This window comes from Mercenaria mercenaria, chromosome 2 (assembly GCF_021730395.1).
Source record: "Mercenaria mercenaria strain notata chromosome 2, MADL_Memer_1, whole genome shotgun sequence".
NCBI classification, from domain to species: domain Eukaryota; kingdom Metazoa; phylum Mollusca; class Bivalvia; order Venerida; family Veneridae; genus Mercenaria; species Mercenaria mercenaria.
In genome coordinates this window covers 97,093,368-97,110,377 of record NC_069362.1, presented here as the reverse complement: position 1 = coordinate 97,110,377, position 17,010 = coordinate 97,093,368, and the positions used below count along the sequence as shown (strand labels likewise).

Genomic DNA, 17,010 nt, shown 5'->3' with positions numbered 1-17,010 from the left:
TTAAGATCTAGGCCTTCTGGTTTATTTTTAGCAAATTTATGAAGATTTCCCTATGCACAATCAAGTAACCCTGGGGCTGGGCCAATTTCCCCATGGGGGGGGGGGGGGGTGGGGGGGGGGTGGGTAACGATTTGAACAAATTTTGTAGAGGTCCACTAGGCAATGCTACATGTCAAATATCTAAGCTCTAGGCCTTCTGGTGTGTTTTTAAAGAAAATTTTGAAGTTTTTCTATGTACAATCAAGTAACCCCATAGGGCGGAGCCAATTTGACCCCGGGGGTCATGATTTGAACATTTTTGTAGAAGTCTACTAGGCAATGCTTCACACCATATATCTAAGCTCTAGGGCTTCTGGTTTTTGAGAAGAATTTTTTTAAGATTTTCCTATGTAAAATCAAGTGATCCCTGGGGCGGGGTGTCACAAATTGACATACCGGCCTTATTTTATCTGTAGTGTAAATGCAGGTATTGCATCATCTTTTTGTAAATTTTTGAGTTATTGAGGTAAATGTCAGATTTCACGCATGAAATACCTCTCATGTTTTTCTGTATTTCATAACTTAAATTTCCATGTAAATTTCATTAAATTCTGTTCAGTAATAAGAAAGTTGATATTTTATAAACTTCAGTAATTTATGTTTTTATCCCCAAAACCACTATAATGGGCCTCAAATTGTCAATTTAAATTCGCGCCAAAGTAGTTAGATTTCCCGGCTGTATCGTGAATCCCGTGAAAATGACAATAGTCGGAGCTCACGGCTTAACCGTGAATCCCATGAAATTTAGTATTTGGCGGGACATTATCCTTTAAATAGACTGGACTAGATATGCCTTGCGCACACCACCTTACGACTTTATAGACGAATCTATGTCTGAATTATTTTCTTGCTAGAAATTTATGCTCGATCGAGGTAAGAAATTTATTTGTTAGATTTTTGTATGATTTTTGCATTACGATTTTTTTGGGTAAATTTTTGGTCATTCTACAGAATTCTGTAACATTTACTTTTCGGCATATGATTTAAGCTAGTTTCGGTATATCAGGATAATTTATTAAATTTTTCAGACTTCTGTAAATTATTTAGAAAGAGGAGTCTAAATGTTTCATTTATATAAGATGTAAAGTTTGTACTGAAATTTGTATCGTGATAATTGTAAAGCACTGTTTCAAAAACTTATGTCAAACATTTTGTTAATTATGGAACGCCATTACTGCATTGTATTGTTATGTATAAATTTATATGGCAAGTCTAGTGCCATGTTTGTAATATATTATTGTAATTTGTAATTGTGTGCCAGTCTATAGCACATCTAATTAATGTCCGTTGTAGTGTATGGCATTAGATATTATATGGATGCCAACTCTCATATAACGTTTGATTTACATTGAATTTTGTTAATTTGTAGTTGTTAAAAATGGCTGCAGTTTATCATTTCCATTACTATAATGTTTCATCATATACTTTTCATATCTTTTTCATACTTTAACTTTAGTCTTTTAAGTAAGTAATCTTTGTAATAATGGAAGTAATAAGTGACGTATTTTAATCATGTGACGTATGAACTTAGTAGCACATATGTTTTGTATAAGTAGCACGTATTATTTATGGGAGCCTACGGAGGTATGGTGTACCCAAAGGAGCAGTTTTATGCCCTGACTTATTTGTTTTGCTATGGTGCTTACCATATGTTATATATTTTAGCTTCTTCCGCCAGACGATTTTTCCTGGTGATGTCATAACCCGGAAGTACAATGCCCGAGGTTCACTTGTCTTCACTCGCCTGGATGTGATATTCCCAGCGCAGAGCTTACGTCCCATGGTTGTGCCGTAAACCGCAAAGACGATGATTTTTGTTATCCTCTGAAGTCAGCTCAGGGATGCAATCACCTACCACCATAGGGAGCCAACACGGAATCAACGTATTCACGGTTTAAAGGGACTGAATTTAGAAATCTGTTTTGTTTGTGCTACTTAAAGTTCACAATTACATTAAAGACCTGTGTCACGTCAGATTAGAATGGACTATAAGAACTTTTGTATCTAGAGATACTGAACTTTCCTTTTATTTTTCTTTCTTATAATCAGTTTTTTTTCTTTTCATATCTATTCATTGTTAATAATCATCTTATGTAAATAAATTTGTAAATATTGTAAAGGGTGTTGATTTGTTCTGATGGTTACTGTCGCCGGTACGGCCTTTCCTGTCACAATGGTGTCAGAAGTGGGATTGGTCGACCAGACACAGTAGCTATTCGAACATTATTAACACCCATTTAACTGCAGCAATAATCTGTAAAGATTCCTCTTGTTTTGTTCTATTGGTACACATATAATAGTTTTATTCATTTTTCAGAGTGACATCTTACCTCAGACAAGACAAGACAGATCCATAGCTTCAGCTAACCAGCTTTAGTGGTCACAGATTGATAGACAGTTGTTTACGACACTTGGATTCTGGGGTGAGTTCGTTCCTTTTATTTTTCTTTTGGGTTTTTGTGTCACTCTATGATTAAGCCATCATATATCTGTGCTGAGAGTGACCGCCCTTGAAAAGGAGAGTTATCCTACTCACTCTTACTTGTGCGTCGCCCTACTTCTCCCAGTGATCCTATTAGGTATTAGTGTGCTGTATACATACCAGATACAGTATTATTTTTTTTTTATTTGTGTGTGTTAGCAAGCTATTTTACTTGCATATACTTTTACCTACTTTTAAGTTTTAGTGCTACACAGTTGTGTTATACCTATACTTTATCTTAGGATAAAGCACTTTGATTTATTTTTGTTTATTTGTTACACTAAAGTGTTAACACTAGTTACAGTTGACTGATATTTGATAAGGCTAGGGTATTGTTACAGCCTACTGTCACTGTACTTTGTTGATTGTTGCCTATGCAACCTTGATTGACACATAGTACTGTTGCGCAACTTAGTGTATTATTATTTTAGTGAGGACGTTTGGTGTAGTATATACGTAGAGTATAGTATTTTGTTTTGGCTCCAGTGGTAACTGTAGAGCTTTAGTGTAAACTAGTGTAGTCTAGTATTCCCTCACGATTGTTTATTTAGTGTCTCAGGTTGTTATAGTAGCTGTAGTGCGTAGTGTTATATAGTGTTAACGTAGTGTAATCATGACTAGTGTAGTAGAGTTAACGAAGGTAGGAAAGGAGTTAGGTTATGAAGGAGAGGAGTTACGTAACTTTGTTAAGGAAGAGCAGGCTAGGGAACGTGATGAAAGACATAGTAGATTAGAAGCAGAGAAAGATAGATTAGAGTTAGAAGCTAGGTTGCAGAAGGAAAAGATAGAATATGAACGACAAAGTAGTTTAGAAGCAGAGAAGGAAAGATTAGAAGCAGAGAGAGTAAGGTTAGAGTTAGAGGCTAGGTTGCAGAAGGAAAAGATAGAATATGAACGTAAGTTAGAACAGGATAAGTTAGAAATGGAAAAGGATAAGTTAATGTTAGCTAGAAAATTAGAAACAGAGAAGGAGGAAGCAGAAAGTAGGAAATTAGAAACAGAGCATAAGTTTAAGACAGACTTAGAAAAGATGAGTAAGAAAAAGGTAAAGGTTAAGATGACTCCCTTTGATGAGAAAATTGATTCCATGGATGCGTACTTGAATGTGTACGAAACGTACGCTGTTGCGCAGGATTGGGATAAAGAGATATGGTCACTTAACTTACCGTTCCTTCTAAAGGGTACGGCAAGAGAGGTTTTTGATAGGCTTCCGTTGGAAGATAGGAAGGATTATGATAAACTGAAAGCCGCTTTGCTACGTCAGTTCGAACTCACTGACGATGGCTATAAGAAAAAGTTTAGAACTGAGAGGCCTCGGGATAATGAGACCTTTGTGATGTTTCTAGCCAGAATAAGTAGATATTTAGATGGTTGGCTTAGATTGAGTAAGGTAGAGAAAACGTACGAAGGATTGTTAGATTTTATTCTTAGGGACCAATTTTTAGATGTATGTAATAGAGAACTATACCAGAATTTGAGTAGTAAGAAGTTAGTTAAAGCTAAGGATGTAGCAGAAGATGCAGATTTGTTTGCAAAGACTCGAGGAGGTCCCAAGTATGTCGTGAATCGAACCAATAAGGACCGGAGCTATAAACCATATGAAATACCTCAGAGACAGTATCCTAGTAGTCGTAATGTAGGCACTAGTAATAGAGGTAGTAGCAATGTTGCTAATAGAGGTAGAGGTTATCAACCTTTTGGTGTACTGAAGTGTTATAAGTGTGGTCGAATAGGGCATAGCTCATATTACTGTAGGAGTGGAAAGTACGGCGGTAATAGTGCCAATGCAGCAGCAGAGTTAGAAGTAGAGCAGGAACAGGAAAGTAGTAAAGGGGAGAATAGAATAGTAAGGAAAATAGAAATAGAGGTAGAGGCCGTGACCGATCTAGGAGTAGAGGTAGAGGAAGAAATAGAGATAGAGATAGGAGTAAGTCAAGTAGGTCAGAGAGTGGAAATAGTATTATAGAACTAAGTGATGTAGAGGAGTTAGGTATGCTTAGTGTAAGTACATGTCCTACAAAACCCGGTACTTGTAATGGTAGGGATGTAATCGCTATGCGGGATACAGGTTGTACATGTGTGATAGTGAAACGGGACTTAGTAGAAGCAAGTCAGTTTTTAGAGAAAACCCGTAGATGTAAGTACATAGATGGGAGTGAACATAGGCTAGATGTAGCTAGAATAGATATTGATTGTCCGTATTTCAAGGGTACAGTAGAGGCGTTGGTTGTAGATAATCCTACCAATGATGTTATAATTGGTAATGTAGAGGGAGCTGTAGAACCTCAGTTTAGTAGCTTAGCGTCAGCAGTAGAAACTAGGGCGCAAGCCAAAGTTAAGAAGCAAGTAAAGCTTAAAGTTCCGTCTCAGATTTTAGATGTATCTAGAGAGGAATTCTTAGATAAGCAACAGAAAGATAGCACGTTAGATTTGTGTAGAAAGAAGGCTGAGGAAGGTACGATTAAGCAGTGTAGAGGTAAAGGTTCAGTTAGGTTTGAGATTAGGAATAGATTGTTATATAGAGAGTATACCGCCCAGAATTTAGACAAAAGTAGACAGTTGATTGTACCTAAATGTCTTAGAGAAACTGTGATGAAAGTTGCACATGATTCGTTACTGTCAGGCCATTTAGGTATAAGGAAAACTAGTGATAGGGTATTAGGCGAATTTTACTGGCCAGGAGTAATAGCAGAGGTTAGGAGGTACTGTCAGTCATGTAGTATTTGTCAACGTACTATAGCTAAGGGTAGAGTAAGTAAAGTTCCGTTAGGAAAAATGCCTTTGATTGATACTCCGTTTAAGAGAGTTGCCGTCGATATCGTTGGTCCGATCGAACCTATGACTGATAGGAAAAACAGGTACATTTTGACTATGGTAGATTATGCTACTAGATATCCAGAAGCCATAGCACTACCTAGTATTGAAACTGAGAGAGTAGCAGAGGCATTAGTAGATATGTATAGTAGATTAGGAGTGCCAGAGGAAATGCTTACCGATTGTGGATCGCAGTTTACGTCAGACCTTATGGCAGAAGTTAGTAGATTATTGTCATTAAGGCAGTTAACTACAACACCGTATCACCCTATGTGTAACGGTTTAGTAGAGAAGTTTAACGGTAGTTTGAAGCAAATGTTGAAGCGTATGTGTAGTGAGAGACCTAGAGATTGGGATAGGTATTTGAATGCTATGTTGTTTGCTTACCGTGAAGTTCCGCAAGAAAGTTTGGGATTTTCTCCCTTTGAGTTACTTTACGGTAGAACAATCCGTGGACCGATAACTGTGCTAAGAGAGTTATGGGCTGGTAAGACGGAGAATGATGAGGTTAAAACCACTTACCAGTATGTTATGGATTTGCAAGAAAAGTTGGAGGATACGTGTAAGATAGCTCAGGAACAGTTAGCAAAAAGTAGTGCTAGATACAAGAAGTATTACAATAGGAAGGCTAGAGATAGGAGGTTTAAGGCAGGTAGTAAGGTACTTGTATTGTTACCTACAAAACATAATAAGTTGTTGTTACATTGGAAGGGTCCTTACGTAGTAGTAGAGGTAGTAAATAGACTAGATTACAGGATAGATGTAGACGGAAAGTTGAAAACGTTTCATGCAAACATGCTGAAACAGTACTGTGAAAGGAAGGATGATAGTAAGTCTATACCAGATAAGGGTATTTTAAGTAAGGTTGGAGCAGCTATTGTAGAGGAGGATCAGAGAGATTATGACAGATTAGATCCGAATGAAAGTAGTGATGAGTTTTCGAGTAGAGTAGAAAAGGATATAGTTTTGTGTCCTATAAAGCAGGGTACAGAAACGTACAAAGATGTAGAGATAAATCCGGAGTTACCTGTAGAATGTAAGCAGGAAGTAGAAGACTTGTTAAAAAATTTCTCAGATGTACTGACAGATATTCCTGGAAATACTAACTTAGTTGAACATGATATTCAGTTGTCAACTACAGATCCGATAAGAGTAAAGGGTTATCCTATTCCTTTTCATTCGCAGCCAGTAGTGAAAGAGGAAGTAGATAAAATGTTGGAGTTGGGAGTAATCGAACCATCCAATGCTCCATTTTCCTCCCCTATCGTCCTCATAAGGAAAAAAGATAACAGTATAAGGTTCTGTATAGATTTTCGTCAGGTCAACAAACTGACGGTTTTCGATGCTGAACCTATGCCAAACATGGAGGAGATGTTTTCAAAGCTATCTAAGTATAGGTATTTTTCTAAACTAGACTTGAGCAAAGGTTACTGGCAGGTTCCTTTGTCTGAAAAGGCAAAACCCATGACTGCTTTTGAAACCCCGAAAGGTTTGTTCCAGTTCCGTAAGATGCCCTTTGGATTAGTTAACGCACCAGCAACGTTTTGTAGACTGATGCGGAAGGTTTTGAAGGACCTAGGGCACTCAGATAGCTTCATAGATGATATCCTGGTGTATACAATCACATGGCCAGAACATGTAGTAGCCCTTACTGAGTTGTTAACCAGACTAAGAGAGGCTAAGTTAACAGCAAAACCGACTAAGTGTTTTATAGGTTTTCAGAAGTTAGAATGTTTAGGGCACATGATAGGAGATGTTCAGACCCTTGAACCAGTTCCAAATAAGGTACAGGCTATACAGGATACTGAAAGACCGAAAACCAAGAAGGCAATACGTTCATTCTTAGGTGTAGTTGGATTTTACAGAAAGTTTATCCCAAATTTTGCCGCCATTGCAGTTCCGCTCACAGATTTGACGAAAAAGGGTCAGCCAAATCTTGTAGAGTGGGGTGAAAGTCAAGAAAAGGCTTTCCAGACTTTGAAGGCTAGCTTAATGGGTCCGCCTATTTTGAAGTTGCCAGATTTAGATCAGACTTTTATATTGAGAGTAGATGCTTCAGATTTAGGTTTAGGCTCAGTATTGCTTCAGGAAAGTGATGGAGAGAAATTACCTATAGCGTATGCTAGTAGAAAATTGCTACCTAGGGAGCAAAAGTACTCAGTGATAGAGAAGGAGTGTTTAGCGATAGTATGGGCAGTAGCTAAGTTTCACCGGTATTTGTTCGGTAAAGACTTTGTATTAGAGACAGATCATCAGCCGCTCACTTATTTGAATAAAGCGAAACTTAGCAACTCCAGGCTGATGAGATGGGCATTGGCATTGCAGCCATATAGGATCAGTATCAGAGCAATTCCTGGTAGAGAAAATGTAGGTGCAGATTATTTAAGTAGAGTGTAGACAGGTGGCTATATTATATGGTGTACAGATAGTGACAGCGTGTTTTTTTTTTTGTTGTGTTTGCTATGTGCAGTATGCCAATTTGTTTTCATTTAAGAAAATTATAAATTTTCTTTTTAAGGGGGGACGTGTGTCACAAATTGACATACGGGCCTTATTTTATCTGTAGTGTAAATGCAGGTATTGCATCATCTTTTTGTAAATTTTTGAGTTATTGAGGTAAATGTCAGATTTCACGCATGAAATACCTCTCATGTTTTTCTGTATTTCATAACTTAAATTTCCATGTAAATTTCATTAAATTCTGTTCAGTAATAAGAAAGTTGATATTTTATAAACTTCAGTAATTTATGTTTTTATCCCCAAAACCACTATAATGGGCCTCAAATTGTCAATTTAAATTCGCGCCAAAGTAGTTAGATTTCCCGGGTATATCGTGAATCCCGTGAAAATGACAATAGTCGGAGCTCACGGCTTAACCGTGAATCCCATGAAATTTAGTATTTGGCGGGACATTATCCTTTAAATAGACTGGACTAGATATGCCTTGCGCACACCACCTTACGACTTTATAGACGAATCTATGTCTGAATTATTTTCTTGCTAGAAATTTATGCTCGATCGAGGTAAGAAATTTATTTGTTAGATTTTTGTATGATTTTTGCATTACGATTTTTTTTGGGTAAATTTTTGGTCATTCTACAGAATTCTGTAACATTTACTTTTCGTCATATGATTTTAGCTAGTTTCGGTATATCAGGATAATTTATTAAATTTTTCAGACTTCTGTAAATTATTTAGAAAGAGGAGTCTAAATGTTTCATTTATATAAGATGTAAAATTTGTACTGAAATTTGTATCGTGATAATTGTAAAGCACTGTTTCAAAAACTTATGTCAAACATTTTGTTAATTATGGAACGCCATTACTGCATTGTATTGTTATGTATAAATTTATATGGCAAGTCTAGTGCCATGTTTGTAATATATTATTGTAATTTGTAATTGTGTGCCAGTCTATAGCACATCTAATTAATGTCCGTTGTAGTGTATGGCATTAGATATTATATGGATGCCAACTCTCATATAACGTTTGATTTACATTGAATTTTGTTAATTTGTAGTTGTTAAAAATGGCTGCAGTTTATCATTTCCATTACTATAATGTTTCATCATATACTTTTCATATCTTTTTCATACTTTAACTTTAGTCTTTTAAGTAAGTAATCTTTGTAATAATGGAAGTAATAAGTGACGTATTTTAATCATGTGACGTATGAACTTAGTAGCACATATGTTTTGTATAAGTAGCAACGTATTATTTATGGGAGCCTACGGAGGTATGGTGTACCCAAAGGAGCAGTTTTATGCCCTGACTTATTTGTTTTGCTATGGTGCTTACCATATGTTATATATTTTAGCTTCTTCCGCCAGACGATTTTTCCTGGTGATGTCATAACCCGGAAGTACAATGCCCGAGGTTCACTTGTCTTCACTCGCCTGGATGTGATATTCCCAGCGCAGAGCTTACGTCCCATGGTTGTGCCGTAAACCGCAAAGACGATGATTTTTGTTATCCTCTGAAGTCAGCTCAGGGATGCAATCACCTACCACCATAGGGAGCCAACACGGAATCAACGTATTCACGGTTTAAAGGGACTGAATTTAGAAATCTGTTTTGTTTGTGCTACTTAAAGTTCACAATTACATTAAAGACCTGTGTCACGTCAGATTAGAATGGACTATAAGAACTTTTGTATCTAGAGATACTGAACTTTCTTTTTTTTTTTTTCTTTCTTATAATCAGTTTTTTTTCTTTTCATATCTATTCATTGTTAATAATCATCTTATGTAAATAAATTTGTAAATATTGTAAAGGGTGTTGATTTGTTCTGATGGTTACTGTCGCCGGTACGGCCTTTCCTGTCACACGGGGTCAATTTTGACCCCGGGGGTCATGATTTAAATAAATTTTGTAGAGGTCCACTAGGCCATGCTACATATGAAATATCTAAGCTCTAGGCCTTCTGGTTTATTTTTAGAATTTTTTTGAAGATTTTCATATGTAAAATCAAGTGACCCCTGGGGCGGGGTCAGTTTTGATCCCGGTCATGATTTGAATAACTTTAGTAGAGGTCAACTAGGCAATGCTACATGTCAAATATCTAAGCTCCAGGGCGTATGCTTTTTGAGAAGAAGATTTTTTAAGATTTTCCAATGTACAATCAAGTAATCCCTGGGGCGGGGTCAATTTTGACCCCGGGGTCATGATTTGAACAAACTTTGTAGAGGTCCACTAGGCAATGCTTCATACTATATATCTAAGCTCTAGGGCTTCTGGTTTTTGAGAAGAAGATTTTTTAATATTTTCCTATGTAAAATAAAGTGACCCCTGGGGCGGGGTCAATTTTGACCCCGGGGGTCATGATTTAAACAAATTTTGTAGAGGTCCACTAGGCAATGCTACATGTCAAATACCTAAGCTCTAGGCTTTCTTGTTTATTTTTAGAATTGTTTGGAAGATTTTCATATGTAAAATCAGGTGACCCCTGGGGCGGTGTTAATTTTGACCCGGAGGTCATGATTTGAACAACTTTAGTAGAGGTCAACTAGTCAATGCAACATGTCAAATATCTAAGCTTCACACCACATATCTAAGCTCTAGGGCTTCTGCTTTTTGAGAAGAAGATTTTTTAAGATTTTCCTATATAAAATCAAGTGACCCCTGGGGCGGGGTCAATTTTGACCCCGTGGTCATGATTTGTACAAACTTGGTAGATGTCCACTAGGCAATGCGTAACACCAAATATCTAAGCTCTAGGGCTTCTGGTTTTTGAGAAGAAGATTTTTAAAGTTTTTCCTTTTGGTTTGGGGATATCCTAAGTGTTCCGTGTCTAGAAAGGTCAGTTCTTGAGTGTTTCCTGAGTATTAAGTACTGGGCTAATACGCGACAGGAAAACCAAGAGCCAACGCTTTACTGGGTGGGAAGGGGTGGGAAATCAGTATATAGCATTGAATAGTTAGTAAGTAATTATTCGCTACAAGAATAACCTATCGACTCCAATCCTTAGCATCCTAACGTTCACAGAACGATCAGTGACGTCACTGCCCTTTCAGCGCCACCTATAACACTGAGGATCTGGGGATATCCTAAGTGTTTCGTGTCTAGAAAGGTCAGTTCTTGAGTGTTTCCTGAGTATTACGTACTGGGCTAATACACGACATGAAACCTTCGTCCACACTCCAGACCTTTATATCCTCAATTTGATTCCCATGACAGGACTTTTGCACTACAGTATCGTCATCCCTTTGTCCCAATACTCATTCCAGCATTAGTAAAAAAATAAGATAAAAGATAAACAGCAACATATTACATGATGAGCAAATTTATTACGTATCAGATATATATGTAAGGTACACACAGCTAATCAAATATTTACTGCAAAAACATTCAAACAAAACGTTCACGTCATAAAGTGCAGAAATAAACGCATTTAGGTATTTACATCACATACACTATAACGAATTACAGAAAACAGGTATAAGGAATAAGTTTCTTTTAACAAATATTCAACCTTATGAAGAAGTATGTGTGTTAACATATAAAAAGATTCATACATGTTCAAAAAATGCATGTGGTAAAGATGCATAGTCAGCATTGGAATTATAAAAATCCTCCACCTCGTTATAAAAATCAACAGCACGAGCAAGACGCTTTGCAACAGTTGAAGAACGCATTAACTTTCGCCTACTGTAATATTCTGCACTTTCGGAACCAAACCAACCTACATGGTCCATTATATCAGCTGAACTACACCCAGCAACATTCAACGATACAGCACAGCCTGCCCTAAAACTATGTGGAGTTTCACCATCTTATATTCCTAAAACGGTTAAGTAGTGTCTCATTCGTTCATATACCACAGAATAAGACACTTGTTGATCAAGAACAACCCCTGAGTCAGACACAATACGAAACATGTATCCTAAGGTGAGATTTACTCCCATAGCCTTTGAAGACGCTACATACGTATTGAGACCATTAACGGGGCAAATTAGTGTATCAGCGCATTTTGGCACAACAAATCATTAACCTTGCCCCTGTTACCCCTTAAGGTTTTACCAAATGTATGTGTAACTGTGAGACCAGATCCATCTGAAAGAGATCTGACCTGTTGTGACAATAAAAACGACAAATCGCCCGCACGATCTCCAGCAAAGAACTGCAATTTAAACCAAGCTTGATCTCTTAAAAGAACATATCTCTCCCGGGATGTTATATCAGACCTTGCAAGTTGCATGTCAATATAACGAGCAATAGAGCGCAACTTACTCATGAAAATAGGTTTTGCCTGTTTCGGAAGGACATTTGCCTTTGCTTGCTCCTCACGTATTCGCGTAAGATACTCCTTGACAATTGGGGAGCATACAGGATTCCCTTGCATCGTCATGCTATCCCAAAAACGACCAAACCCATGATCTTCAAAAATTCTACATAACAGATTTATCACACTTCTACAGTCCCTGCAGCGAGGCGAAGTGGGCATGCACAATTAATCCGAGTCAGAACTACCAATGTATGGACAAGAAGCAGTATGTATCTTAGTCTTCCCAAACTCATCTTTCCAAACCAGAAATTTCCTAATATCTTCAGGAGAGCAACTACATAATGTAAGAGGAGTAGGAAGGTTGGATAAGAAATCTGCCAAAGATGCCGTTAAGGAACGCTTTCGCTTAGTTGAGTTGGACTGGTCCGTTTTCTTGTCCAAGAGGGAGAGTCGATCCTCAATCTTTCTTGTATCAATATTAAGTTGCGATCCCTGGAAATAAACAGAATCGAATCTAGCAAAATGACAATCTGTAAGCAAATATGTCATACCTAAGACCTAAATCAGAGTCTCGAAATCCCTTTTTTGAAGGGAAAAGTACAACATTCTTTTCCCCAACACTGCCCAATGGAACACTGTCAACACAATATTTATCTATATGCGTTTGCCAAACTGGAATCGGTCTCATCTTTGGCGCAACAAATGTACAGCTCGTTACTCTTTGTTCCTCCAAATATTTTAATACCGGGAATATCATTGCAAACGGTGGGAATACATAACCATTCTTTTCTGAACGTAAGTCTTGGCAAAAAATATTTACACCAGCAGACTGCGGTGTTGGAGTCGGAGTAAAATGTTTTAGAAATGAGCCATCAACATCTCGCATAGCATTCGAATCTAATGCCATGAGGTCCACTGTGTGAGGACCAAATAAGACCTGTAACCTATGCCATGCATCATCACTGAGCTTTGCATCAGAAGCTGACACTGATCTAGAGGGTGCATCCGCAACATTTTCCGTGGTTTTGACATATGACATGCGTAGGTCGATGTTGTTGCAAAATGTAATGGAGAAAATGGATTTCGTAATGTCATTGAGAGGCCTGTCCCTAGCACCCTGATTGTCCCATACATGAAGAACTGCTTGGTTGTCAACCAAAACATCAACGCGATGGTTCTTTAACTTAGACTCAAATGACAAAAGACAATTGTGAACCGCTTCAGCCTCTTTTAAATGAATCGGGTTTTCCACTGAACCAAAATAATCACAAAGTGTCTGTGGTGGAATGCCGTCAGTTCCTCTCAAGACAACAGCGCCATATTTATAAGAACTAGCGTCAGTGGCCAGAACAATCTGTTTATGGGCTTCAGATCGCCAAGACATACAACCTGTCCAAGCGTCCAAGAAACACCAATGCCGTAATTCCGCACTAAGATAGTCATCAACCAAAACAATGCCACCATTCTTTGAGGCCACAGCAATAGCCCTATTTACCTCACGAGTAAACAATCTACAACCAGGTACTGCTAATGTCATACTGATACACTTCCCTGCAAATCTTTGGAAAGTTTTCAAATCAATAGATTTCGAACCCAGGCTAAAATCCCGAAGGGCACAAAATGACTGTTTTTTCTCCACCGGCAATACGTAAGTTTGTCGAAGAGAGTCAATGTAAAAACCCAAGAATCTTAAACACTGTACAGGGATAAGCACACATTTTTTCAACGCCAGTGTATAACCCAGCCTTGTCAACAACTCAAGAAATACATATGATATTCCCTCTGCCATCCGAAATGGCTGATCAACGTCAGCGGATGATTCAACAAGCGGGGCACCTAATCTATCATCAATGTATTGTATTGTGGCAATGCCCAATGATCTAATGTGCGACGTTACCACCATTCCCACTGTCTGGTAGACATAAGGCGAGGCTTTCCAGCCAAATGACAATGTAGTATATGAGAACAACCATCCAGCAAATTCTATACCAAAGTATGTTTGCGAATCTGGAGTCAAGCGAATATGATCATATCCAGATTTCTCGTCAAAGGATACCATGTATGCACCACGTTCAATTAATCTATGAACATCCTTTAGTGTTTCAAGTTGGAAAGGAACATCTTTAATCCATAAGTTTAAATATATTGCGTCATGACAAAGACGAGGCTTGGACTCCTCAATTGTAAGTGGTAAGATTACTTTCGGTGGTACACACTCACCAACCCTGCCCCAAACCCGGAGGGAGCCATTTGATACCCGTTCCAATAATTCCTGGCAAAAAAAGGGAACAAAACGCTGACAAATGGGCGCATTAGGGAAGTAACGCTTAGGTGGAAGATCACAGTCATAACACTGTCCTTTAAAATTACCTTTGAAATGAGTGAAAAAATACGAAATGTCTACACCATTCTCTAACCACGAAAGAACCATTCTGTCCGACGCACTAGTCCCATGCAATATTTTCCGCCATTCCTTAACACATGAATGTAACTGACCCGATACAAAGAAAGATGGATCTCGCAAGGGTAGCATGTCAATGCTAAAATCATGCCTATCTAAAAATACGTCTTCAGCAGTATGAAAATGAGCGTCAAGTGAGGGCATACCATCCCCCAACGTCATCCACCTTGGATCCATTCGTACAGTCACAGCCGTTGGATTAAAATTATGTTGTCGCTCCCAGGAGGGAATCTTGATGAAACTACCAGTAAACGAGCCTTCCTCCTCCTGTCAAAAAATACAAGACTGTACAGAAACGGCCAGGCAGAAGACGCTGAGAGACAGGAAAGACCCTCATTCTTAACTCACGTGAATAAAAAATTCACTAGAGCTTTAGACGCTCTTGAGAAAAGACGAGGGTTCACTCAAAATAATCTAGTGAAAGGTGTAAAAGCTGTATATGGTACTAATAATACAAAATAATCATACAATGGAAATATCAACATCCAAATAATCAATAATTTCACATACAAAGCACAATATACATCCAGAAATGAAATTATCGAAAGGAAAAAGTAGAACCACCCAAGCACACTTAAAACTTGCCGTTAACGTAAACATGATTACGCAAAACAGACGTTTCGACATGAAGTATATTACCATCATAACATTAAGACTTAGTATCATAAAGATTCGGAAGTCTTGTACCGGTACAATTTCAATCAATATAGCTTTATCCGATATGCATTGTACATAAGAAATGTTTGAGAAGAATTCTGCAAATATTATAGCTTGACAGATCATTTCAATTATCTGTAACCAATATAAATGACGCAGCATTGCTATAATAATTTATCAAGGAGAAACTGTCTGTTATAAACTATTAAAATTAATAAAGAAAATGCAAAGAAAACCGTCAATAAACTCAAGAAATGCTTAGTAAACTAGCTTTTATCTTACCAAGTCACAGTATATAGATATTATTTACATGTCGTCAAACTCACTTGCATTAAAACGATATGCGATACATCTGAGTAAAATATATAGCTCCATTCAGTTTCATAAAGTGTTCATGTATAAACATTTTGAATCAATAGATGGAAATAAAATGACACACTAATTGAAAAAGACACATAATACAACTGTGTGACTATATGACTACTAGTTGTATTGATTCAGTTCTTCTGTTTAGCTCTCTTCATGAGCATACAGTCTTTAACCTGATGCTCCGTAGAGTCACAGAACAGGCAAGCACCCCTCGGACGGAAAGGAGACCTTCCCCCTCTTGGTTTATACCTAGGTCTAAATGCATGGCCGAAAGAATACGGATAGCTGAATCCCGTATGTGCAGGAGGTAACATCGGCCACTGAGCCTGTGGCATCTGAGGATATAAACCTGCAAGTGGAGAAGACTCTTTCGGTGCATCTTGCTTCTCAACTTCCTTAGTTTTGAGACATTTTGCCAGAGCCTTAGACACCAGGTCTGAAGCTTGTCCATTAAGGACAGACAAACATAATGCCGCAATATTCACCTCCCCCTGGTGTCTAGAGGCCTGACGATATAATTCCTCAACAGTCTCCGCGTCAGCATGGGAATGGCGGCGGGAAACCGACGCCAGTTCCTCTAACGTTAATAGTATCAACGCCTCTGAAGGCTCGTTTTGAAGTGCCAGCAGCCTTACTTTCTTTTTCAGGTCATCCACTCGTTCTTCCATGTCCTGACCTCCTGTCTTCTGCCTCTTCATCGGCGCGGGGCCATCCTACAGGTACAAAAGCACTTGTTACGAATCCCAATAAATTATACAATGGCAGAGTTGTACCCAAAGGCAACCATGTTCTCATGATAGGGTCATAAGATGCATGCGAAAAATATTATAATACTAATATTATAAAATAGAACCACCTGACCTAAATAAACATGATGAAGTTGAACGAATTAACGACCAAGTTCATTTACGGAAAACGTTCAGTGACTGAAGATCAGTCGAAAAAAGCTGTTGTCATAACATGATACAATAACAATAGATAACTGATCAACTAAAGAACCTGCTCCTCAGCCAGCTGTTGACCTTTAGGCGCCCCAATCTCGTTCGCAAGTATAACTGCGCAGTGCAGTGCCAGGCGAGCGTTGCCTTGTGTGTCTTCTCTGTCTGCCATAGTAAGAACTTCTCCCAGCTCCTCCCCTGTCAGTTCCTTGAACACTGACTTTATGTTCTACAATAAGACGTCCGTATTTCAATTGTACTCAACACACTACTTATGCATTCATATTATCTACATTATTATCATAAGAGATATTATATTCTATATTACTTTCATCATTATATTATTATTATTATCATTATTATTATTATTATTATAGTGGTTATTATTATCATAAACCAAATGATAACAAAACAAAATAGCAAAATACAACCGCATTAATTAATATAAGAATTATCTATCATAATAGATGGATCCAGTTATATTTCCAGTGATAGAAAATGTTTCAGAAGTATAGGTATTACCTCC

At 37.9% G+C, this 17,010-nt stretch overlaps 2 protein-coding genes and 1 pseudogene across 3 annotated transcripts; 1 reads left to right on the top strand and 2 right to left on the bottom strand.

Annotated features, from left to right (window-relative positions):
- The first annotated feature begins 709 nt into the window (after positions 1–709).
- On the top strand, positions 710–4,491 carry LOC128555291 (calponin homology domain-containing protein DDB_G0272472-like). Of its 2 annotated transcripts, none has more exons than XM_053537321.1 (2): positions 710–912; positions 1,705–4,491. In XM_053537321.1, the coding sequence occupies exon 2, from the start codon at positions 3,135–3,137 to the stop codon at positions 4,485–4,487; it is 1,353 nt and encodes a 450-aa protein (XP_053393296.1). In that variant the 5' UTR covers positions 710–912; positions 1,705–3,134; the 3' UTR covers positions 4,488–4,491. The 2 variants fall into 2 exon arrangements, with proteins under 2 accessions (XP_053393296.1, XP_053393297.1); XM_053537322.1 differs by lacking the exon at positions 710–912 and having other exon boundaries at positions 1,145–3,289; positions 3,389–4,491.
- Positions 4,492–11,343: 6,852 nt separating this feature from the next.
- On the bottom strand, positions 11,344–13,430 carry LOC128549789 (uncharacterized; annotated as a pseudogene).
- A 2,070-nt stretch (positions 13,431–15,500) lies between these two features.
- LOC128555292 (uncharacterized) lies at positions 15,501–16,756 on the bottom strand. The gene is made up of 2 exons (XM_053537323.1): positions 16,546–16,756; positions 15,501–16,259 (listed from the first exon to the last, which is right to left on the bottom strand). The coding sequence occupies exons 1-2, from the start codon at positions 16,654–16,656 to the stop codon at positions 15,675–15,677; spliced, it is 696 nt and encodes a 231-aa protein (XP_053393298.1). The 5' UTR covers positions 16,657–16,756; the 3' UTR covers positions 15,501–15,674.
- Positions 16,757–17,010: the final 254 nt, after the last annotated feature.